A 25,192-nucleotide genomic window follows, 5' to 3' on the forward strand; every position below is an offset into this window, starting at 1 on the left:
TGAAAACTTTATTTAACAGATTGCAGAATGGGTACAATACAGTACGGCTCAATACACACAATTGTTAAGGGGATGCAGACCAGATAAAGACGTTTGTCTTGTTTACATCAGGGTCCCCCATTTTCAATTCATAGTAATTCATAGACTCCTAACTAGATTTCCAACAACAAAAGCAGGGAACGTAAATGATGATTAAGACAATAAGAAAATAGAAGCACTGACTGTGCGAACAATAATAATCACTACGGAAAACATTCGTAGTTAACTGGACGAGCTGGCACAACCAGGACGCTTCAAAGTCGTTTCCGTAAACCAATAGAACAAGTGCAGGCCTGACCCAGGACCAGGAAGAAAGGAATGGCGTTCCACGAGCCGCGCCAGCTCTGCGTTTAAATGTTAAAGGTATGAGTCTAATAGTAGCATGGCTGAATCTGATAAGGGTCCACTTTTAACGTCATGCATTATTTTCTATTTATCGATCGGGGCAGCAATTTTCCAGATACTTGAAGAGCCCAATTGGAAATCTGCTAAATTAAAATATACCCTGGAAAAGGAAATCATTTTGAAGAGATATTCCTTAACCAAGGAAGACTTGGACAACATTTTGGAGGTAAGAACACAATATGTATATATTTTATATTGTTCATATATTATTATTATTATTTAATAGTATCCTATATTATAGCCACATGTAGGCTACATATATTTACATGCTAATAACATACATGTGTGCATGTTATGATGTGCCCAGCTACACAGCCTTATCCAACATTAGATGAAGTGAAACTCAATTAGCAAAAGTGTTTCATGAACATAACTTGGTTAACAACAGAGAGGCGAGCTACGTGGTAACAACAAGTTAAGTTCTGGAAAGAATCAGCAAGTATATAGGCTAGTTTAGACCCTGTGTGCTTGTCAGTCGTCCAGGACAATAGGAACACGTTTAACTGGTTATGGACTAAAGAAAGATAACTCAAACTTTATGTAAAGCAGGTCGTAGGGCTTGCAGTAATCAAATGAGCACCAGTCCCTGTATTTGTACGTTGTATGTTGTTGTAGTTGTGTAGTAGTAGTAGTTTTATTCAGTCATAATGAGTCATTACACACAACACAATAATGTAATCATTCAACGGTCTATGATTTGGCAGTGACTGAAAAGGTACAGGCTGAAGCATAAGACATATATTCTTAACAAATGAAGACTCCAAAACAGGGGGGAAAATTGTATTGTAGTATACAAAAGTAAGAGTTGAGGCATATCACTAGTTATCCAAATGTGCTTTACCTGAGGGCGGCCCACTCCCTACTGTACCTACCCCCGTGCCACGCACAATGCAACCGCAAATATTTGCGGAGGGTGTGGTGTTTGTTTCACGTCTCACGGTGCGCGTGAGTAACCGTGCACTGATTCGGCAGGTCCTCGTCAACTCGTAAAGTCGGACAATTATCATGTGACCAAATACGAGGTCATAGCTTTCGCCTTTCGGGTGTGCGCCAGTTAGGTCGTAACGTGAATGAATGAATGAAAACTTTATTTAACAGATTGCAGAATGGGTACAATACAGTACGGCTCAATACACACAATTGTTAAGGAGATGCAGACCAGAGAAAGACGTTTGTCTTGTTTACATCTGTAATATCTTAGATATTAACGGACAACGGAACAGTTGGTTGGTAAACAAGACGCTTTATTACTACCTCAGGTGGTTCCTCAATCCCAACAATACCTGCCTCTCGCGCCACTCCCACTTACTGTAACTGTCGTAAACATGTCGTAACGTATACTCCTCTTGTAGTCAGTTAACAATACTATGACATCTCCCTTTTTCCTTTTAACAATATCAACACATATCAATAACTTTGATATCTTCTCTTTAACAGTATCAACACATATCAATAACCATGACATCTCCCTTTTTCCCTTTTTTTTTTTTTTTTTATGTCAACACCCTTCAAAAAAAATTATTATTGAACTCTCCCCTCACAGGTCAAGTCTCTGGACAGGTTTAACAGGTCTACCAGACCTGGTTTGGATCAGTCCATCAGTGTTCCTTGTTGGACCAGGCGAGCCATGGTTTGGGCTCATCTGAATGTCAGGTGTGTCATTCCCGGGATTTGTGTCATCATTCGCTGGAGGCCCCGCTACGGGCACCGCTTGGAGATGTCGACGGTTACGCCTGTACAGAGCACCCTGCTCTGTCTCGATGAGATAAGACCTCTGTGTAATGCTCTCACCTGCCACTACTGCAGGTGTGGACCAGGTCTTTTGATTGTCCAGTCTGGTGAGAACATGGTCTCCTCGCTGCAGTGGTGTGAGCTCTCTCACGCCATGGCGTTTGTTATAGTAGAAGGCCTGTTTGCTCTTCTCCGCAGCATCTCGAGCTCTGACGTGATGTTTGTTCGGCCACCTTGGTTGCAGGTTCTTGGCCAGAGTGGGCAGTGTCGTCCTGATTTTCCTGCCCATTAGGAGCTCTGCCGGACTGACACCCGTACTGCTGTGTGGAGAAGAACGGTAAACCATTAAAGCAAGTAGGGGGTCCTTTTGTCTCAGAATCCCCTTGGCCGTTTGGACTGCACGTTCAGCATAACCGTTTCCTTGTGGGTTGTGGGGACTAGAGGTTGTGTGCTTAAAGTCCATGTCACAGGCAAAGCCTCTGAAGACATCACTGCTGAACTGCGGTCCGTTGTCACTGACAACCTCCTCTGGTATTCCGTGCCGGGCAAACGTGGCTCTCAGCTTCAAGATCACATGTGCACTAGTCGTGGTAGGCATGTGGAGTATCTCCAGGTATCTAGAGTAGTAGTCAGCTATGACTAGGTAACTCTCTCTCTCATGTTCACATAAATCTATGCCAATTCTCTTCCACGGCCTGTCTGGGAGAGGTGTTGACAGGAGAGGCTCCCTGTTCTGTGCTCTCCTCTGCTCACGACAGTACATGCAGTTCTCAACTTTGTGTGTGATCTGTGTGGCTATGCCAGGCCACCACACCGAAGTGTTGGCCCTGTCTCTGCACTTGTTAAGACCTTGATGGCCCTCATGTATGCGTTCTAGTATATCCGACCTCAATCTCCCTGGTATCACTATTCTACTCCCTCTGGTCACTACCCCATCGTGCATAGACAGTTCGTTCCTAACGGGAAAGTACTCCCTAACACAGGTGTTTATATGTGCTAGGTGTTCAGGCCACCCCTCTTGTATGTACCTGATCACTTCTTGGAGCTGCTCGTCCGCCGCCGTCTCCGCGCGGATGCTGTCTATCTTTTTTCGGCGATGCTGGAATGTTGCTCATCACAGCTGCTACGTAACACTCCACGTCTGTGTCCCTACTGAGCCCTTTGTCTGCCTGTGGGCTCCTGGACAGTGTGTCTGCCACCACCAGCGTTTTCCCCGGTGCATACTCAGCCTCCGGGTTGAACCTCATCAACCGCATGAGGAGTCGCTGGCAGCGGAGTGGCACATTGTCGAGATCCCTGGAGTTCATCAGTGGGATGAGGGGTTTGTGATCCGTAATCAGTTTGAATGCTGGCAGGCCATAGAGATACATCTGAAACCTCTCACACGCCCACACGCTCGCCAGGCACTCTTTCTCTATCTGAGCGTACCTGGTTTCAGCGTCGCTCAGTCGCCTTGAGCAGTATGCTACTGGTCTCCAGTCCTCGCCATGGAGCTGCAGCAGGACACCGCCTATCCCATAACTGCTTGCGTCTGCTGAGACCACTGTGCTCCTGTTAACATCATAGTACACCAGGGTAGGTGACGTTGTGAGGAGCTCTTTAACTCGCTCAAAGGCTGCTTGTTGCGCCGGACCCCACATCCACACTGAGTCTGCTTTTAACAGTGCATATAGTGGCTGGCCCACTGTGGCGAGGTCTGGAATATATTTCCCCAGGTAATTGATCATGCCGAGTGCTCTCTTTAGTTCCTGCACGTTTTCTGGTGGTTCCAGTTTGCTGACTGCAGACACTTTGGCTGGGTCGGGTCGTACACCATCTTTGTTGATCACCTGACCCAGGAAGTGCAGCTCCTCCTTTCTCAGCACACACTTCTCATCGTTCAGCTTCAGGCCTGCAGACTCTAGCCGATCCAGAACCTTCTGCAGCCGCTCATCATGTTCGCTGGTGTTGCTGCCATGGATGATGATGTCGTCCATGTAGACGGCAACGCCGTCCAGCCCTTCCAGCGTCTCCACCATCTTCCTCTGAAATATCTCAGGTGCACTGCTTATCCCAAAGGGAAGACGTTTGAAACAGTACCTTCCGTACGGTGTGATGAAGGTGGTTAACCTCTGGCTGTCTTTGTCCAGTGGGATCTGCCAGAACCCTGACGCTGCGTCAAGTGATGAGAAGACTGTGGAGCCGCTGAGCTGAGCTACCATCCCCTCTGATGTCGGCAAGATGAATCTCTCCCTTTTGACAGCCTTATTAAGCTTCTTTAAGTCCACACAGATGCGTGCTCTTCCAGACTTTTTCGGGACTGGCACCATGGGTGCGCACCACTCTGTTGGGTCAGTCACGGCTTCAATGATGTCGTTGGCTTCCATCCTCTCCAACTCCTCTTTCACTGCACTCAGGAGCGGTATGGGGACCCGGCGTGCTGTGCATACTGCATAGGGCTGGGCATTGTCCTTTAGAGCTATCTTCACAGGCTGTGTTTTCAGTAGGCCAAACTCCTGTTCACTGGTGTTGACCTCGCCCACTCGCTTTACTAACCCCATAGCTACAGCTACTGGCCTGCTGAGTAGGTTATTCACAATCTGCCCCCTAATGACATAGAGCCTGCATGTGTATGTTTTCCCCTTGTAGCTGGTCTGAGTCATAAACTGCCCTAAACAGTTCAATCCACCCCCTGGACCACTCAGCACCTTCTTTGGCCTCTGTAGGACCCGTTTTGGCTCCAGTGTTTTGTACACAGTTTCACTTATGATACAACAATCGGCTCCAGTATCTATTTTAAATTCTACAGGTGAGCTGCCAATCTCTAATGTGACTGTCCATTCATTATCATTTTGAGGTATGCTATTAACTGAGCCCAGATAATAATACTGTCCATCTTCTGATCCCTCACCCTCAGTCACTTCCCTCACCTGCTTGCTTTTGCACACTTTTCCCCAGTGTCCACTCTTCCCACAATTATTGCAGTTAGACCTCCTTGCTGGGCAGTCATCCTGCTGACTGTGTGGCATTTTGCCGCACCGCCAGCACTTCCTGTGGTCATTCTCACTCTCTCTCTCCTGGCGCCTCTCTCTCTGTGGGTGCCGCCACTTCTGTGTTGCACCTCTGTTATGCCGTTGTGCTACTTCTTGCACAGCGTAAGCCTGCTCCCCCTGCTGGTTAACTTGAGCTTTTACCTCCTCTGATTGACGCGTCTCTTGTACAGTCATCTCCAGAGTGAGGTTAGGGATCAGCTGTAGCCTCTGAGACAGACCCTTATCTAGAATCCCGACCACGATTCTGTCTCTTATGTTTTCCTCACGAGCCGTTCCGAAGTTGCAATGTTCCGACAGCTCATATAGTGCGCGGATGAATGTCTCTGCGCGCTCTCCCGCACGCTGCACTCTCTGGTTGAAACACGCCCGTTCATGTATAACGTTGCGTCTCGGGATGAAATATGCATCAAATTTCGCCAGTATAACATCATACTGCGAGTCATCTTCCTCTTCCCCGTAGGTAAAAGAGCTGAGAATGTTCTCTGCTTCCTTCCCGAGCGCATACACCAGCGTGCTTACTTGAACTGGACTTTCTTCTTTGTCCAACTTAGTAGCTGTCCTGTACCGTGTAAACCGTTTCTTCCAGTCTGACCATTCGGCGGGTTTCTCGAAACAAAAACTCTCTGGTGGTTGAAACTTTGCCATCCTCGACCACTTCTGACACCATGTAATATCTTAGATATTAACGGACAACGGAACAGTTGGTTGGTAAACAAGACGCTTTATTACTACCTCAGGTGGTTCCTCAATCCCAACAATACCTGCCTCTCGCGCCACTCCCACTTACTGTAACTGTCGTAAACATGTCGTAACGTATACTCCTCTTGTAGTCAGTTAACAATACTATGACAACATCAGGGTCCCCCATTTTCATTTCAATTCAGACATTTATGACATACATTTATGGCATATGGGACATACATGACATACAGGTATTTAGTACTGTTACATTTGTGGCATATACGATATGCAAATATACAGTACTGTTCATAGATCCTGACAGAGTATATGATGGGGAGGGGACTGTACATTAGGAGGGGGTGGGTGGGTCAGGACTAATCATGCAAGCCAGCAGCTTCAACCACACTATTCAACCTTTCTTTCTTGATCCAGGTGGTTTGAGCGATTTTTAGCAATCCCAGCGTGGCAACATGATGTCTCATGATACTCCTGTTCATAATAAAGTTTGTTTGTGCCACAAAAGGTGAAGGGTCAGTGAAACGTCACAACTCGTAAACTATTGTATGGAATCCGGAGAATCCACCCAGATAGTTTCGTTGTGATTTGTTGAATTTTGGAGATATTTTTCATATAGAGACACATCTGCCATCACCCCAGTAGCATATTGTAGCACTAAAACAGCCCCCCCCCAGACTCAAGATCATCTACAGGCCATGGTGTTTACGGTTTAATTTTGGAACTATTTTCTACAGAAGTACACCCCCATTCTTTAGCAGAAAATAGTTCCTACATCAAATAGCTCACAACAAGGCCTACTCACGCTTTTTAGCACTTGGAGTGACACAAACTGGGTGCCATTCACTTCCATTGTGTGATGGGTGATGGCAGATATATCTACAGCAGCTATATTGAAAACTAGGCAAGTCACAACAAAACGATCTGGATGGATAGATAGCATTCTACTGTGTCTGTGGGTAAGGGGGAACATGTTTATTTTTGGAATGTATGATTCAGAGGAACAATGTTTTCATTCATAGTTAAAGAGTACCTTCTTGTGATTCATCACATTGACAATGTGAGTTGGATTGATCTTACAACTACAAATACATGTCCAAAATGAACGTATTTATGCCCCTATACATTTCAGTTTTCCTCAATAATGGCTTTTTGACACGTGTTACTTTTAACACCCTGGTAACCTTCATGCGGTCTCATTGCATGGTCAGGATAATGTTGAATATTGACGTTTGTACTGTATGATATGCCATACTCCATCTCTAGGTGGTGTCAGAGGCTGCTGGACAAGGTGTGACCATCACAGGGGAGAAGCATATCAACAACTGGCACTGGGGCAACTCTGTCATCTTTGCTGCTACTATTGTCACTACTATAGGTTAGAGACTGACATATTCTTTGAAAATAGAACATTAACGTAATTTGTGTGCTTGCCCTGGGAATCAAATTGAGTAATTATTAGATTAGATTAGATTAATTTACTGTCAATATACAACACAAGTACAGTACAACGAAAATAAGTTTGGCCATGCAACCAGAGTGCAAATATAACAGTAAAGTGCAATAGTAATATACAATGTACAGGTGATTAGTCAGATGGATGTACAGAGTTGTAATATTAATATGTACAGTGATACAGGTATAAAGACACTATGGTAGTAGTCATACTGGCCAGCAGCCTAACTAGTAAGAGTATGTAAGGGATATGTACAGATTTGATTTGATTTGAGTTATATGCACATCACAATTATGCCACATTTAGGCCCGCGACTCTTCCCACTCCTCCAGCAGGGAGCACTGTGTGTCCTCTGGACATGGCAGTAACAATGCCCCTGTTACAGTGATGGGGACACTGTACAGTTGGGAGTGCCTTCCTTCGTTTGAAACGTTAAACCGAGGTCACGACTGAACTTGGTTGTCCAGGGCGCAAAGAGCAGGGCGTTCCAAGGCATTCCTGGCCAAATTCCCAATCTGATCTCTGACATCAAGGCCACTTGAATGAATGAATGATGTTTATTTTTCGGTCTTGTTTACAGACAAATCAAACACACCTGTGTGGACTTACAAAAGGAAAAGAAAAAAGAAAAAAAATCACAAATGTACATATTCAAGGCAAGCTCACACACAAAATCCAAAATCAACGACCGAAAAAAAGGAATAGGCTGAAGCACATGCTTATTTTTGCCTATCCCTTACAAATTCTTAAAAACTAAATATATTTTAATATAAGAAAGAAAAACGTAAAATATGCTGCAAGATATAATTTTTTGAAAGAAAAAACAAATGTTTGATGTTTTTACTCAAAACTGTACTGAATTATTTTATCCTTTTTTAAAATCTCCCCTGAGAAGTACACAACTTCAACCTGTCACTAAGGCTATTCCATAATTTAACTCCCAAAATTGAAACACATCTAGCTTTTACATTAGTTCTTACCCTTTTACATGTTTATTATTATTATTATTTTTTTTAAATTAGCATTTTTACAGCTTTATTGGTCAGGCAGGACCGACAGAGGAGAGGGCGAACAGGAGGAGAGGTGGGGAGGACATGCGACAAATAACGACCGGAGCTGGGATCGAACCCGGGTCGGCCGCGTAGGTGCGCGAGGCACTATGGTATGAGCCACGAGGGCGCCCACCTTTTTACATGTTTTAAGAATACATAACCCTCTTAAATGATAATTTCCTTCTCTTGGTTGAAAGAGACAAACTGGTAGACTTTTACTCTTAGCACGAAAAATTATTTCCAAGGTTTTTATGTACACCATATCTACACATTTGAATGTGCAGGACTTTATGAATAATGGATTTGTCGAATCAAGGTAACTAGCTTTGTTTATTATTCTAATAGCTCTTCTCTGTAGTTTAATAATAGGATAATAGCCCAAGGTTCACAGTCACCACCGTCACTACCACCACCCCTCCTGCTCCACTGCCATCACCACCCACACCACCTACCCATTCACACATTTTCATGTTGACCACAAAGTCAACGAACCACACTTCACAATTTCTACAGAGATTGTCTAGTTTAATTTACTTTCTTTCATCCAAGATAAGATATTGATTGAAGACAAGTTTCAAGTTTGCCCCCTGCTGGACAACAACACCACTTTCCCACAGCAGCCTTGACCGGGGCTCAAACCGGTTATCTTCCGATCATGAGTCCGGAGCTCTACTCATGTAGCCACGCTGCCGGTAACACTTGCCTGACCGCAGCAGTTCAAAGATGTAGTTGTTTGGGGTGACTAGATTCTTTGATTATTCTCTTAGCCTTGGCCCTGCAACGGTTGTTATAAACGTCCTGGAGAGTGGGAAGCCCACCTCCAATTGTGCGCTCGGCTGAACGGGCCACTCTCTGTAGTCTGTTACGGTCTTGTGCAGTGCTATTCCCAAACCAGGAGGTGATGTTACCAGTCAGGATGCTCTCTATTGTGCACAAGTAGAAGTTCTTGAGGATCTTCTGACTCACTTTGAACTTTCCTAGGCGCCTAAGGAAGTAGAGGCGTTTCCGTGCCTTCTTCACTACACTGTCAATGTGTGTGGTCCATGTCAAGTCCTCGGATATGTGGACTCTGAGGTACTTAAAACTGCTCACTCTCTCGACCGGTGCCCCGTCGATGCTGAGGGGGCTTTAGTCCCTGGCCCCTGACCTCCTAAAGTCCACAATCATCTCTTTCGTTTTGCTGATGTTCAGGGAGAGGCTGTTCTCCCGACACCATCGCGCCAGGTCCTCTACCTCTTCCAGGTAGGCCCTCTCATCGTTTGCAGAGATCAGGCCCACCACAACTGTATTCGTCAGCAAACTTGATAATTGTGTTTTTCCGCTGTGCCACACAGTCATGTGTGTACAGCGAGTAGAGGAGGGGGCTCAGAACACAGCCCTGGGGGGCCCCTGTGTTGAGAGTGATGGATGAGGAGGTGCAGTTGCCTGCTCTCACCACCTGGGGTCTTCCTGTCAGGAAGTCCAAGACCCACTGGCAGAGGTCATAGTTCAAGCCCAGGTCCCTGAGCTTGGCTACGAGTTTGGAGGGGACTATGGTATTGAATGCTGAGCTGTAGTCGATGAACAGCATTCTCACATAGTTCCCCTGCCTTTTGTCCAGGTGTGATGCTGCTGTGTGCAGCACATGGGATATGGCGTCCTCCGTGGACCGAATACTTAATTGATCCCCTTGGGGAAATTTGGGCGTCATAGAAACAGGGGGAAGGGGGGAGGGGAGGTACAGGTATGGGCAGGGTAATAGTAGAAAGACATAAATATAAGGCAATAAAATTAGATGAATATAAAAATACGAGAAAAATAGATAGACATAGACAGTCTAAAACAATACTACTGTGAATACTATACTTATTTTATGTGATCCAACCATTCATACAAATTGTATGGCATGTTTTAATCTAGCAAAATAAAAATAAATACGTCTATGGGTTTGTAGCTGTTTTATAAGCCATAAATGGGGTGGGGTAACGAACTTGGGCACGGCCGTTCCACATTCTAAATGCACTTCGCATAGGGACATTTCTGGATGCACAGGCCTCCATGATTATACTGTGAAAGACTTAGTCCCTTAGTCTTCTGTCAGCAGTTCCCTGCCTCACTCCCACTCTTCCTTTCACTTGTATTTCATTTATAAAATTTTATTTAACCTTTATTTAACCAAGTAAGTCATTTTTTTTTATCCACTTTTTCTCCCATTTTTCTATTTTTTCTCCCATCCCAATTTCGTATCATCCAATTCAACCCTCCCCTGTCACGAACGCTGTTTCTTGCCTCCCACAAGCCGGCTGCAATGTGGACTAAGTCATACATAGCACAAGTCCCCTCCGGTACTTGAGGTAACAGCAGTCGCATCTTTTCACCTGCGCAGCTCGATCTCTCAGTGGCGAGGAGTAACGCGTGGGAGGCTCACGCTGCCCCCGACACTTCCTGATTCTACTGCGCAGGCGCACCAACCGACTTGTAGGAGTTGCTGTCCACAACGCCCGATCCCCACCCATCAGTTTCCCACCCCCTAATACGGCCAATGTGTATTAGTACGGACGACCAGCTAAACTGAAAGCAAATGTGGAGCGCTGGGCTCGAACAGGCGAGCCCAGCGTCCCCAGATTTCGTGGCGAGTGCCTTGCCCACTACGCCACGTAGCCACCCTATCCAGGTAAGTCATTAAGAACAAATTATTATTTACAATGGCGACCTGGCAAAAGGCACAGCCTTTTGAGGGATAGGGGCAGGGGGTAAAAGAAATACAAAGTTAAAACAGAACAAGATTAAAACAAGTTAAAACATGGTAAGACAAACAGAGCAAAACAAAACAGCCACAGCACACAGGCAGATACAGGTGCTAGTTTAGTATCAGTTGCATGTGTCAGTATAAATGTCTATGATAGTATCATTGAAAGCTTATTTGGAGATGAAATTGTCCAGTTTAAAATGTTTGTAAATTGTTCCAGTCAGGCAGGATGCGATTTGTAGATTCTGATTTCACATACAAACAGGCTCTCTTTATGATTTGCAGGCTATGGTAACGTAGCTCCAAAGACGGCCGGCGGCCGTGTGTTCTGCATCCTGTATGGTCTCTGTGGGATCCCGCTGTGTCTAGTGTGGATAAGCGAGTTGGGCTCTTTCTTCGGGGACCGGGCCAAGCGTCTGTCCCAGGTCCTGATCCGCAGAGGCATCTCAGTGGTAAGAATCGGGACTCTGTTGGCAGTGTGTGTATGCAAATTATTTTCTCCAGACCTCTCATTTCTCTTTTCAAACCTCTCTTGGCAAAGCCTGAGGTGTGGCCAGCGGTAGCAACCCCTCTCCAGTACCCACTCAACTCCAACCCGCTCAGAACAAAACAAGTGCAATACCAAGCAGGGTTCTTTTGCCTAGAGGTCGCTATTTGACGGCATTACAGATTCTATCTCTAAGGACCGTCTTATTCAACAGTGCATATATATTAGAAAATCAAGTTAAAACGAATCCAGTTGTGTGTAGTAACTTTTATGTAATCAGAATCCTTTATTACAATGTGCTCTCGCCGCGCTCCTTCGGTAGCCCCATGCCGAATGATTGTAAGCAATCACTAAACCATTATTAATGTCATAAAGTTGGGACGAGAGACAGTGAGAGACCACAACCTTGTGAGTACATATATACATTATGTACATAGTAGCCTATTTGCCTTAGCCCAGTGAGATAGGACACCCTTTATTAAGTCTTTTGTCTGTAGTAATCTTATTGTAGATGTAAAAATGTGATTCTGCTTAACGTGGAAACAGTATCACAGATACATATGCTGGTGAGAGAAACACATAGTTTTGGGGAGCATACACAAGGCACCCCTTGTTATTTGTCACCAAACACAAAGGCCATCTTTTGGAACACAACATTATTTTAACGTGATTACATTAAGGGACACACTAGAAAGAGCTAGCTGCACTCCAAATTTGAATTCAGAAGTTATCTCCACTGGATCTAAACACAATCTAGATGAATTTGGACACAAGACACAGGTCCGAATAGCCTCACATGATGAAGCATGAGGGCAGGTACCTGTCAACCGCTACTAGAGTAGCTAACCCTGAGTGACATTGCCGGTGCTTCGTGTCGGACGGAGGGAAGCAACCGTTGTGATTGGAGGATCAAGAAAAGAGGGTGGGGCTTGAGATAGGTCATTCACCTGTGGCTGTCGAGGGAAGTGTTCAGTGTCCAATAGGAATAGACCATAGTACCATGAATACAGTAGGGATTATTTTACTACCCTCTTTTAATCCAGTTTATTTGACATTTTCTGCTTTACCACTGGCCTTGCTACTTGCTTTACCGGCTTTTGATGTGTTTAAAGCGTCAAACTATGAAATGTGCTATGAAGCATGATTGATTGTTATACTGACCAGAGAAGTAGCACAACGTGCGTTGTGTGCATTAAGTACAAATACAGACTACCACTGTGTTTAACCCAGGTTACAAGTAAGATTTGTTTTAAAAATATTCTCTGAGGTGATGGCTGACTATAATTGTGGTGCTAAGCATATGTTACAATTTTATTCTGGTGAGAGAACTTCCTATATTCTTTCTTTTATTATTCTTCTTCTTTTTATATATATTTTTTATTTCAATTGTTTTTATTGTAACTGTGTGAATGTACATCACTGGATGGTTATATTTTATTTTGTCCTTTGTGTGTGGACCCCAGGAAGAAGAGTTGTTTGTAAGGAAACGACTAAGGATCCTAAATAAACATAAACATAAACATTGATAAAATAGCAGTACATTGTATTTCCTTTCTCCTTTTTGCCAGAAAAAGGTCCAGTTTACCTGCACAGCCATGTTTCTTTTGTGGGGCCTGTTTGTCCACCTGGTAATTCCCCCACTAGTGTTCATGTCTCTGGAGGGCTGGAGCTACCTGGAGGGCCTCTACTTCTCCTTCATCACCCTCACCACCGTCGGCTTTGGGGACTACGTGGCAGGTAGGTTGGAATAGTCAGAGTTCCCACACCAAAGCTCCAATCTGTGATATCAATGTGCAATTTTTAACACTATCTTATTTTGTGCTCATCTATCTTAAAGGAACACACCAACGTTTTGGGGAATTAGCTTATTTGCCATCTACCCTGGAGTTAGACAAGCAGATACATACTGTATCCTTTTCTTCTCTGTGCATGCATTAGGCTTAGGGAACAGCCGCACCGTTAGCCTAGCTTAGCGTCATTCACTGAAAGCTTTTAATCAATATGCTGCGAGGCAGCCTTCTCCACTCTGGACATTAAAACCAAATATCATTCCAGACTCACTAGTCAGATTGATTGATTGATTGAAAACTTTATTAACAGATCGCAGAATGGGTACAATACAGTACGGCTCAACACGATATAGTACGGCTCATAGTAGGTGTGCCAGTGTAGCCTATTTCCAAACAGTCACGAAATACACTCCAAATACAACTCCAAAACGTTCCTGTAAACATGTTGTGACCTGTGTATTTACCATGTGGAAAAAGAAAGAAAAAAAATTAAGACATTTTCGTTTTCTAAGCAGATATATACTCTGCATTTATTTTTTGCCGAATCACTGATGCCTGAGTGCAGTGATTTCATCACCTCAAAATAAGTTGTCGTGTCCTTTAACTCATTCAGCGCCAGGGATTAGCCTGGCCCCGTTCTAGCTATGCCACGCTTTAAAGATAGGAATGCGTCACCTTGTTTGTAGAGTTATATCTATATTCTATATTATAGCTATGGAGACAATACTATAGTCATTTGACATCGACTTTCTTCCGTCGAACATGCAAAAAAGAGATATTTTTTCATGCATACGTTCGTGCGTTATCCCGTGGTGAATATAAGTATAGTTTAGGAGCGATCCGGGATAATTCCTGAAAAGCTGGTTTATAGGGCACTACATGTACTATAAGCGTTGGCGTTTCTTGCCTGGACACGCTACTATTTCCAAATCAAATGTATATAATAGGTATTATGTTTCATCATGAATGCATGAAGGGGGGGGTAGTTATTTTATGCTTTGATGGCAAGTAACTGCTTTCTTGTTGAACACTACAGACGCTGATCAGCTGGATCGATATGAAAACATTGTTGGATCAAGCTGAAATTGATGTCGGATAGTCCTTACCTTTGGTCGGGGGTATTCCAAAAAGAATATTCCAATTGTCCGATCGCGATTTCCAGTATTGGTGTCCATCTGATCCCGGACATAATTTGGCACAACCAGATGCGTTTCAAAGTGGTCGGATGAAGCGATTTACTCGGCTCCATCTAAATTTAGCACCCGGAGGGATTTAAACGTAACACACGGTCTGGAACAGTTTTTTTTTTTTTTTTAGATTTATTTTTTAGCGTTTATCGTTTTTTTTTTTTTGGGCAGTCCAGTAGAGAGAGAGAGAGAGAGAGAGAGAGAGAGAGAGAGAGAGAGAGAGAGAGAGAGAGAGAGAGAGAGAGAGAGATAGAGAGAGAGAGGAAGAGCGGGAGACAGAGTGGGGGAAAGACATTCGGCAAATGACGCGGGGTCCGGGAATCGAACCCGGGTCGGCCGTGCCACGACGCAGCGCGTTACATGGTTCACCACTTGGGCGCCCCGTCTGGAACAGGGTTTACTGCATTCTCGATACTGCCACCTAGCCAGATCTAGCCGGTACTGCACCCTCGGGGTCCCAGTATGCCTTTTAACGGCAACATACAGGTCCGTGACATTGAATAGAATATTAAAATCGAAAAAAAGAAAAACGGACCAAATAACGAGTTTACTTGTTGTTGGCGTTCAACCAAGGCCAGATTAAGACTTCAGAGGCCCCTGGGCCAGATTCTTGTGGAGGCCCCCCCACACACACGTGCACGCACGCACAGTGGCGTTTTTATATGTCACTTTAAAAAATATATAGAATACCGTAATTCCTCTAATAGTAACCCCGGCTTGTATTTGTTTCAACTGTAGTGGATACCAGGCTTGTATTAGGAGGAGGCATGTATAAGAGAGAGGCCTATATTTCAAATTTTCGTATCTCTTTTATTTTTTTTACTGAATGAATGAATGAATGAAAACTTTATTTAACAGATTGCAGAATGGGTACAATACAGTACGGCTCAATACACACAATTGTTAAGGCAGGGGATGCAGACCTGAGAAAGACGTTTGTCTTGTTTACATCAGGGTCCCCCATTTTCAATTCATATAGACATTTATGACATACACAACATACATGACATTTATGGCATAGGGACATATTGGTATTTAGTACTAGTACTAGTGTGTAGTGTGGAGGCCCCTAGTCGCGTTATTTCTAAACCTAGCCGCATTTCTGGCAAGACGCTCTCTGATTGGCCAATGCCTGTTTCTACACTGGTTAAGCTTAGGCACTCTTTCGAAGTTGGTTAAGGTTAGAGTTTGTCTTAGAGCGTGACGGGCTGACGGCAAGTTCTTTCGACGGTTAAGCTTAGGCACTCTTTCGAAGTTGGTTAAAGGGGTTATGCACTGCTATTCCTAGCACTATTTGGGCAACTTTACACACTTCCTGTGAGTCTATGTAACACATCTGTAATTTTTATTCCAAAAATAATCATTGTTTTATATTTCTAATCTTGTACTCAAAACCAGCATTTTTCAGCCTCATGAAAGCAGGCTATTATTGGCTTGGCTCCAACCATACTAGCAGAATGCTTTGAGTGACAGCCACCCACCAAATAGCTCCGCCCATCTCCCCGTCAGAGATTAGGTTTCAGGTTACATACAAATATGGTATGTCATAAATATAGAGATGTAGCAGTACTGTCTATCTATATATATGTTACCACTATTTGTAAAAGCCACAACCACGTTACCATATTTGTAATAATGTAAATCATTGTGTCGTTGTACATATTGTGTATACACCGTTAGAAGCTAACATAGCTTAGCTTGGTAGCTATTGTGCTAACAACATATCCCGACGTCCGGCTCGCTGGCCGGCATGCACGCCCGACACAAAATGGTTCTCTCCTCTCTGTACACCCCCGTCCCCACGGGTACCCTGCCGGGGAGCCCATGGACGCGACAACGGCGGCAGCCGTAGGGTGCTCGAGCCCGCCGTAACGCTAGTGGTACACAATAGCTATGAGCTAACTAACGCTACGGCCGCCGCTGTTGTCGCGTCCACAAGCTCCCCGGCAGGACACCCGCGAGAACGGGGGCACACAAGGAGGAGAGAACCACCCCAAATCGAGCACTCATGCCGGCCGACAAGCCGGACACCGCGGTTGTTGTTAGCACAATAGTAGCCCACTGTGATGCACCGAGTGGGCCACCATTGATCAACATGCAGCGATGTGTAGCTTGCATGATGCGTGTGCAGTGCTTTGCCACACAGGTCTGAGAAGAGGACCTGCACATGATAGCAACCGGGAGCGTCGCGGAGCATTCAGCCTGCTGGCTACCTAGATCCACTTCAACCAGCCGAGCGTCGGGAGCTCCAGCAGCTTGTCGATGTGCTAATAGCCTGGAGCCAGCTACCGTTAGCTTGCAGAGGCTATTAGCACACCGACAAGCTGTGTAGCCAGCAGGCTGAATGCTCCGCGACGCTGGTTGAAGTGGATCTAGGTAGCCAGCAGGCTGAATGCTCAACGACGCTCCCGGTTGCTAACGCCGGCCCCGGCTGGTGCTAAGTAGCTAGCGATCGCTCCCGAGTCCCGAGAGCTAACGCCGGTCTGTCTGTCGAAGACCGAGGGAACCGCATCAGGCTTCAGCTGATTAGTGATCTTCTGGACAAGCCTTCCACCCTGCAGGTAGCAAGAATGGAGGCGGGCATTACTAAAACCACAGAGCCAATCACATCACCGTGCGCTATAAACAGCGCCCTGTGACGTGCACCAGGTCGTCAAATCAACATGACCTGATTTACTAGAGGCAAAGAGGGGATGGGCTGTAGCTGAGGAATTCGCCAATATAGTATTTAGGCCCAAAAACACATTGATACGAACTCCTATTACTATAATACAATGCTAGAGACTGAAAAATGACATTTATAATGCATAGCACCTTTAAGGTTAGAGTTTGTCTTAGAGCATGGCGATAGAACGGCAGGTAGTTTGCAGGCTGTTTGACGAGGAAATGGGCAAAGACACAGCTCGTCACGCGATTGGGCAAACATGTCAGTGGCCAATCAGAGAGCGTCAGTCAGTGCCAATCATTCAGTGTCACAGTATGACATCTCCAAAATAAGAAAAAAAATATTAAATAAAATGTGGGGCCTCTAGTGACGAGGGGCCTCCAAAAATGTTTAAAATAAAAGTTAAAAAAAAATAAACAAATATTTGGGGCCTCTAGTGACGAGGGGCCTCCAAAATAAAATAAAATAAAAGTAAAAAAAATAATAATAATAATTTGGGGCCTCTAGTGACGAGGGGCCTCCAAAAGGCCTCGAGTGACGAGCGGCCTCCAAAAAAAATTAAAAATAAAAGTTAAAAAAAGATTTAAAAAAATTTGGGGCCTCTTGTGACAAGGGGCCTCCAAAAGGCCTCTAGTGACGAGTGGCCGCAAAAAAAATTTAAGTAAAAAAAAAATTAAACAAAATTTGGGGCCTCTAGTGACGAGGGGCCTCCAAAAAAAGAAAAAAGATCGTTAATCCTGCGTCCCCTATGTGTGTATGTGTGAAATAAGATAATCGATTTTTCAGCCCACTTCTCTAGCGTGCATAAGTACACATATACTATCGATAATCTAGCGTTTATTTGAAAACAATTCATAACTAGGCCGAAAAATTACAACGTTTTTTGTGTATTCCAGTAAAGGGCGATTCCTGCAGAATCAAAAATGTTTCTGTAAATGTCCAAAAACGAGCGTTTTTCAAAATGGTATAAAACGGAAATGTACCAATGAAAAAACAATCCGTTTTGACAATGTTGACTGCAAGCAAGTCATTGATAAGCGACTGGCGTATTAGACACATAGCCATAATTTAAGATATAGTTTATGCGTTCGCAAATGTGCTCGCCCTCTCATTGAATAGAGCGTTGGCACTCAAGCGCTAAATCGTGCGCCCCCTGCTGGCACTCAAAGTGTTAAAGTAATTGCCTGACTTAACTTGATGCACTAACAAAACAAACATTTCAAACAATGTAAGCGTTCTGCAGACAGTTCTTATACAGGCTGAATACAATGGCGGTCAATAGGAATCTTGTCTGTGTCTTGCACCAAAAGTGGTCTGATGTATAACACACTCTTTTTTCAAACCTTTAAAACCTGTTAAGCCGTAAGGTCCCCCAATTGGGGGACCCTGCTTTTCTTTATCATAAATCGATCAATAGAGACTGTATTAGATCCCCAATTATCATATCATGGGGTATCATTGGGAAGCCACACTCATTGGCTACAACCCTGTCCAAAATGTTTGAGATCGCCAAATGATTGACGGAGCTAGAGCCCCCAGAGTTCGGGGGTGGGAATGTGTACTTTTGCGCACGCCTCACATATCGGCATGTAACTCGAGAACCGCTGAACGGATTTTGTCACCTGAAAGGGCAATTGACAGGCAACAAATAGGGCTAGAATTATCTATATATTGTATTAAAATAAATGCACACCGAGCCCCTAGAGGTCGGCAAAGTGGCGCGTCGCGAATCGTCCTCATGAGGGCGTTAATGTTTAGCCAAGAGTAAATACCATAACCCTATCAAAACAGCAGTCAAAGTGTATATTTTCATTTTTACCGATGTTTTATAAGATTTACTGAAAATAAGAATTTATCGGAAAAATGCTAATTATATCTCTTTTATCGTAAAACCGCGAGGAAATTACTAAATCCAGGTTTAACCCTGCCATTGGAAAGAGGAGCAGTTCCCCTATCCATAGATGTATGATTTGGCCATAATAAGGTCAAGATCAAATATGAATTTATAATTAAAATGGATTATCATTTATTACTGTATCTACAAATCCTCCTGTTTAATCATCTTCCCTTTATTCATTTGCTTAGATTTCTTGTACACTTGATCTCAAGAAGGTGGTGAATGAGCTCAGTGAGCGACCTCGGTTACGGCTCAATTGTAACATGGTGTTATTCACTGGCACAGATGCAAAAATAAATCATAATATAGGGTTTAGGTTTTTTTCATTACAATTTACTCAAGCCTAGTAACAGACACAATATTTCTGACACTGGAAATACATACCCCCAGGTCCCTAGATGTTCCTAGATACCAAGAGCATGCAAATTGACCTTGTAGAAGTGGAGCAATCTTCCATTTACTTAGGCATGTACCTTAAGGGGACATTTCAGAAAATAGGGCTACAGCTTAACATGTTAATTAAACTCGAAAGGCAACTGAGGTTTCCCTCATTTACAGCCACGTCGAGTGTACATACAGAAATAAGCTAAATCATATACAATAATAACAATAAGACAACAAGACGAGGCAAAAAGCAAGGATAACAAATCAATTAAAAACACGTACAACTTGATTGACAAAGGGTCAAGGTTTTAAACTCTGCAACAGAGGGGAGGATCTTAAGCTTTAACACTTTCCGTGCCAGCAGGGGGTGCCAGAAATAGGCGCTTGCGTGCCAACGCTGTAGTCAATGGAGGGCGATCATATTTGCGAACGCATAAACTATATCTTAAATTATGGCTATGTGTCTAATACGCCCGTCGCTTATCAATGACTTGTTTGCAGTCAACATTGTCGAAACGGATTGTTTTTTTAATCGGTTCATTTCCGTTTTATACCATTTTGAAAAACGCTCGTTTTTTTAAACTTTCAGAAAAGATTCGGCAGGAATCGCCCTTTACTGTAATACACAAAACACGTTGTCATTTTTCTGCCTATTTATGAATAGTTTTCAAATAAATGCTAGATTATCGATAGTATATGTGTACTTATGCACGCTATAGAAGCGGGCTGAAAAATCGATTATCTTATTTCCTGATCAGCACACACACACTCACAGCCACACACACACATATGGGACACGTTGATATATAGGTGAAAACAGCTCTGATTATCCCAAGACTGGTAAAATAGATTCCTTACCTCAGATCAGATGTTCTCCAAAAAGATTATTCCAATTCCTGATCGCCATTCCAAATATCGATCGCGTTTATTGATCCAACGCTGGGTGGTCGAAACACATATTCCACGCTGTTCTGCGGCTCGGCAATGAGTGGGTTTGGCTCGGATTACATGCCTGACAAGTAAAATGTGGAATCCGGACTCTTTTTTCCCATCTATTTCATTCAGTCCAATCCAATGGTGTGCAATACCATCTGGATAGACGATATGGGGTGGTATTTTCCCAGTTCCCCACTGGTAACGTGAGGCTAGATTGATGAAAAATTAATGGAAATCGAAAAAATACCAATTAAAAACAAGATTTCTCGTCGGTTGGCCGCCATGCGTTGAGTGCCAATGATGAGAAATCTCGTTATTTAATCGTTATTTCTTCTATTAGCGATATCCATACATTTTTCATCCATCCAGCCTCACGTTATCATTGGGACTGGCTCTGAGCTTGAAAAGGGCAAATACCGCCCCCTATCGTTTCTCGGATGGTATTGCACCCATTGGAATGGAGTCAATGGAAATGCATGAGAAAAAAAAACTCCGGGCTCCACATTTGACTTCTGAGCCATGTAACCTGAGACTATTGCATTCATTGAGGCAACCGAAAGCAGCGTGGATTATCTGTTTCGAGGTCTAACGTTGGATCAATATACGCGATCGATATTTGGAATGGCGATCAGGAATTGGATTAATCTTTTTGCAGAACATCTGATGTGAGGTAAGGACTTTATTTTACCAGTCTTGGGGTAATCACATGTTTTTTCACAGATTTCACAATGTGTGTGAACATTTTATTTGATTTAGTACTAAAGAAAACAGGAATTTACCGATCACTGGACACAGGGTGACAGTACTATCAAATCTCCCTGGACTTTAAAAAATAATCGACACTGTACAATTTTACAGTTTTTACTGTATATTTCTGTATATTTTATATTTTAGAATGTATATACATAACATAGAAAATGTATATCCCGGACAGTATTTTATTCTTATTCTTATTCGTAACTTTAGTTTTTGACTACCTAAATGTTTACTGTTTACTGGGAGCGATCTGTAGTGCCAAATTTCCCTCTGGATAAATAAAGTATTTCTATTCTATTCCTTCAGGTGTCAACCCTAACATAGAGTACCCCCGGCTATACAGATTCTTTGCGGAGGTGTGGATCTACATGGGCCTGGCCTGGCTGTCCCTGTTCTTCAGCTGGAACGTCCACATGGTGGTGGAGGCCCACAAGGTGCTAAAGAAAAGGAGGCATAAACACAGGTTCCACCCGGACGAGTCGCTCCTGCCCGTGGACGGCAGGGACACCCCGGACGCACGGCCCACCGTCATCGACATCTTCAACTTCATGTCCGGCAAGGAGGAAGACTACAGCACCGTCATCAAGGAGATCGGAGACGCTGCGAAGAGGAGGCCCATCGAGGATGTCAGCCGCTCCAAAAGCTGCAGTGACATCTTGGCGGCCGGCATCCAGACTCTGGACCACTCGCCGCGGCAGAGACGCAGGATCAGCGTCGGTGAGGTGTTCATCAGGCCCGTGGCTGCACTGGGCCAGACTGGCGGAGGAGAGGAGGGCCAACCACTTATCCAAGACGGCAATGGGAAACCCACACTGGTAGGATCTCAGAGTAAGGAAAGCACGGACTCAGAAGATGACCGCGGCATCGTCTTTGGACCCGTCATGAACACCGAAGAAGAGGACAGTGTTCCGCATCCGGACGGTGGACAGACTCGGTTTAAAATATCCAAGGTGGTGGAGGGGGGTTTGAAAGAGGATAAAGATGAGAAAGGGTAAACATCTTTATGGAAACTGCAGAGTTTTTGGAACCACGTTTGACAAAGCTCCTTGAGGGCACCAGGCAGACAAGAGGTAGAGATACTTCCACCACTGGTGTTTACCAATACACATCATGGTGTGACGTCATCAGATTATATTTGCCATATACAAGGGTGAGGGCTAATGCAAGAGCCTAGTTTAGTGTGTAATATGTTCTTTATACGACAACCAGATGAAGTTGTGTTCATGTATAACACAGGCCACAATAGGCAGACCGCAGGCTGAGCGTTTCTATTTTAAGCGGCCCAGGGAATAGACCACTGCAACACTTCCGGGATTCTGAAATCATGGGAGAGAGAGCAGGGGAAAAAATTTATTAATGTGGATGAGAGCCTCAACATTAAGTGGTTGTCGCTATGGCCGAACTACGCATTTGCAGATTGCCCATGGAGTCTAGGGCTATCAATCTGCACATGCGTAGTTCGGGAGTAGGTGCGAAAAAGCGACTATAGCTCGGCCGAGAAAGTGCCGATCGACTTGGGATTGGTCACTCCGTGTTCAGGAGACTCAGCCAGGCATATAAAAATCTATTGGATCATGTCTCCAGCACCACCACAGCCTTAGCAACAACCACTTAATGTCGAGGCTCTCATCCACATTCATTCATTTTCTCCCCCAGCGCTCTCCTCCATGAGCTCAATGTAACGCGTAAGTGCAATGGTCTATTAGACTCAGAATCTTCTCACGTGACACTAATCAAATCAGTGCATTCTCATTAGCATTGCGACTCGAGTCAGTGAGACACACAGGCAGTCAGGGGTCGGGGAGAGAGACGAGACAGACAACTGTCGGAGAAATAGTCAGAGGAAAGTAATTTCACATGGCGTGCTCTGAAAAGAGAAAAGTAGTCAGCGAAAACAGCTTTTAATCAATATGCTGCGAGGCAGCTTTCTCCACTATGGACATTAAAACCAAATATCGTTCCAGACTCACTAGTCAGCACCTACATAATGTGCACGAGACATTCTAGCCCAGATTTAAAACCTCACTGAACATGAGAAAGTTTGATATAAGAGCGAAAGAAAGAAAACGAAGCGTCAAAGCTGTTCAATTGTTAAGATGTGTTGAGATGGTTTATTATAAAATTGGTTGAAACTTATTTCATTTTTCAAAAATTAAGAATTTATTTAAAATTGCACGTTTCAAAAGCTCTCCATTATATATTTTGTTTTTTAAATGCAACCCTTATTTCATTATTAGTACTTCAGTCCCTCCATTTCAATGTGAAAACGGACTACATATAGTCAGTTGTTGACTACATACAGACGTTGATACAACTACTAGGCTACTTCAATATGTACTGTATATGGCACTGAACCACAACTCGAGTTAGACATGATGTTCCAGACCTTTGCTTGAGGACATTTTCTCTGACTAGACCTCTTTGAATTTCAATTGAATACCCCTGATGTATAACATTGTCAATGCTAGTAGTCCTTATTTCACGAGTACTGTTCTGTACTTTTGTTTTCTAGACAACATGTGTAGTGTAAAAGAGGCTTGACCTTTCCACAGAAAACAAGTTATCATATCTAACATAACATATCTACAAGCTAGGGTGGCTGGGTGGCGCAGTGGTCTAAAGGCTCCCACATACTTCCTTCCGCAAGCCGCAGCCGCACGTGCGCATTGGTGCGTGTGACGTAATTTGTGTAATTCTCGTCAGCACGCTCGTCCGCACGGACCTCGCATCCGGCTCTGATTGGGGCCATTACACAAATTACGTCACGCGCATGCGCACATGCGGATGCAGCTTGCGGAAGGAAGTATGTGGGAGCCTTAAGCGCTCGTCACCAACGCAAGAGACACCGGTATCAAACCCGGCTGTCAGCGTTGCCTCCGGCTTGGCTGGCCGTCATACTGGCTCAATTGGCAGAGTCAGCGGAAGGGAAGCCGGTGGAGTGGTATTCTGGTCGTTGTAAACAGCGACTCCTACAGGTCGGTCAGGGCGCCTGCACAGCAAAGAAGGGATATGTTGAAGGTAGTGTGACCTCCCACGCATTACACTTCACCAATGAGAGTCCGTGCTGGCAGGTGAAAAGAGGTTGCTGGCTGTCTCCTATGTGACGGAGGAAGCATCTGTTAGACTTCAGGACTCCCTAGACCGACCAGTGGGGGGCACATGCGAGCAAAGACCAGGAAGGGGAGGGGGGAATTGGCATAATGACGAAATTGGGATGGGAGAAAATCAGAGAAAAGCAGGAAAAAAAGTGGATACAAAAAAAAACATATCTACAAGCTAATGTTGTTATGTTAATGTTCCGGTTCACATTTTGCTTTCATTTTATAAACGGTGAAGATTTGTATTGTGTTCACAGTGTAATAATACAACACGGTTACCATAAAGAAAACAAATTACATTATGTCAAGAGTTTTCTATCCACATATGAATCACTACCCATTTATAAAAAAAACACTCTAAAGAAATACCTACGGGAGACTGCAATTCGAAACTGGCCCCTGTAAATGTCCTAACACAACCCCCTCCAATGTACAGTAAATTACCAAGTATGGTCTTGTCAATATTCCAATGTACAGTTTTGCTTGTACAGTTGTACAGTGTCCCCCACCCACCCCTCCTACCCAACCTCCCCCACCTACCCAACCACCTCCAATGTACAGTCCCCCCCCACCCCACCTACCCAACCTCCTCCAATGTACAGTTGCTACGTCAAATGTATATACTCTCTTTTCTGGACTCTTTTCGTATCACAAACTACTGTATTTGCAAATATGGTATGTCATAAATGTATAGATGTAGCAGTACTGTCTATCTGTATGTCATGTATGTCATATATGTTATGATGAATTGAAAATGGGGGACCCTGATGTAAACAAGACGAAAGTCTTTCTCTGGTCTGCATCCCCTTAACAATTGTATGTATTGAGCTGTACTGTACTGTACCCATTCTGC

General features: G+C 44.1%; 1 protein-coding gene across 1 annotated transcript; it reads left to right on the top strand.

The window, feature by feature from the left end:
• The first annotated feature begins 385 nt into the window (after nucleotides 1-385).
• On the top strand, nucleotides 386-25,063 carry LOC311246160 (potassium channel subfamily K member 5-like). The gene is made up of 5 exons (XM_084336276.1): nucleotides 386-610; nucleotides 7,170-7,281; nucleotides 11,425-11,591; nucleotides 13,195-13,363; nucleotides 21,548-25,063. The coding sequence occupies exons 1-5, from the start codon at nucleotides 422-424 to the stop codon at nucleotides 22,234-22,236; spliced, it is 1,326 nt and encodes a 441-aa protein (XP_084192402.1). The 5' UTR covers nucleotides 386-421; the 3' UTR covers nucleotides 22,237-25,063.
• The last annotated feature ends 129 nt before the right edge of the window (nucleotides 25,064-25,192 follow it).

Source organism: Notolepis coatsorum (genome assembly GCF_963971535.1).
Source record: "Notolepis coatsorum genome assembly, chromosome: 19".
Lineage (NCBI taxonomy): Eukaryota > Metazoa > Chordata > Actinopteri > Aulopiformes > Paralepididae > Notolepis > Notolepis coatsorum.

Coding starts and splice junctions, on each gene's coding strand:
- LOC311246160 (XM_084336276.1), top strand. CDS start 422: ATGGCTGAATCTGATAAGGGTCCACTTTTAACGTCATGCATTATTTTC. Junction 11,592..13,194: donor TCCGCAGAGGCATCTCAGTG/GTAAGAATCGGG, acceptor CCTTTTTGCCAG/AAAAAGGTCCAGTTTACCTG. Junction 13,364..21,547: donor CTTTGGGGACTACGTGGCAG/GTAGGTTGGAAT, acceptor CTATTCCTTCAG/GTGTCAACCCTAACATAGAG.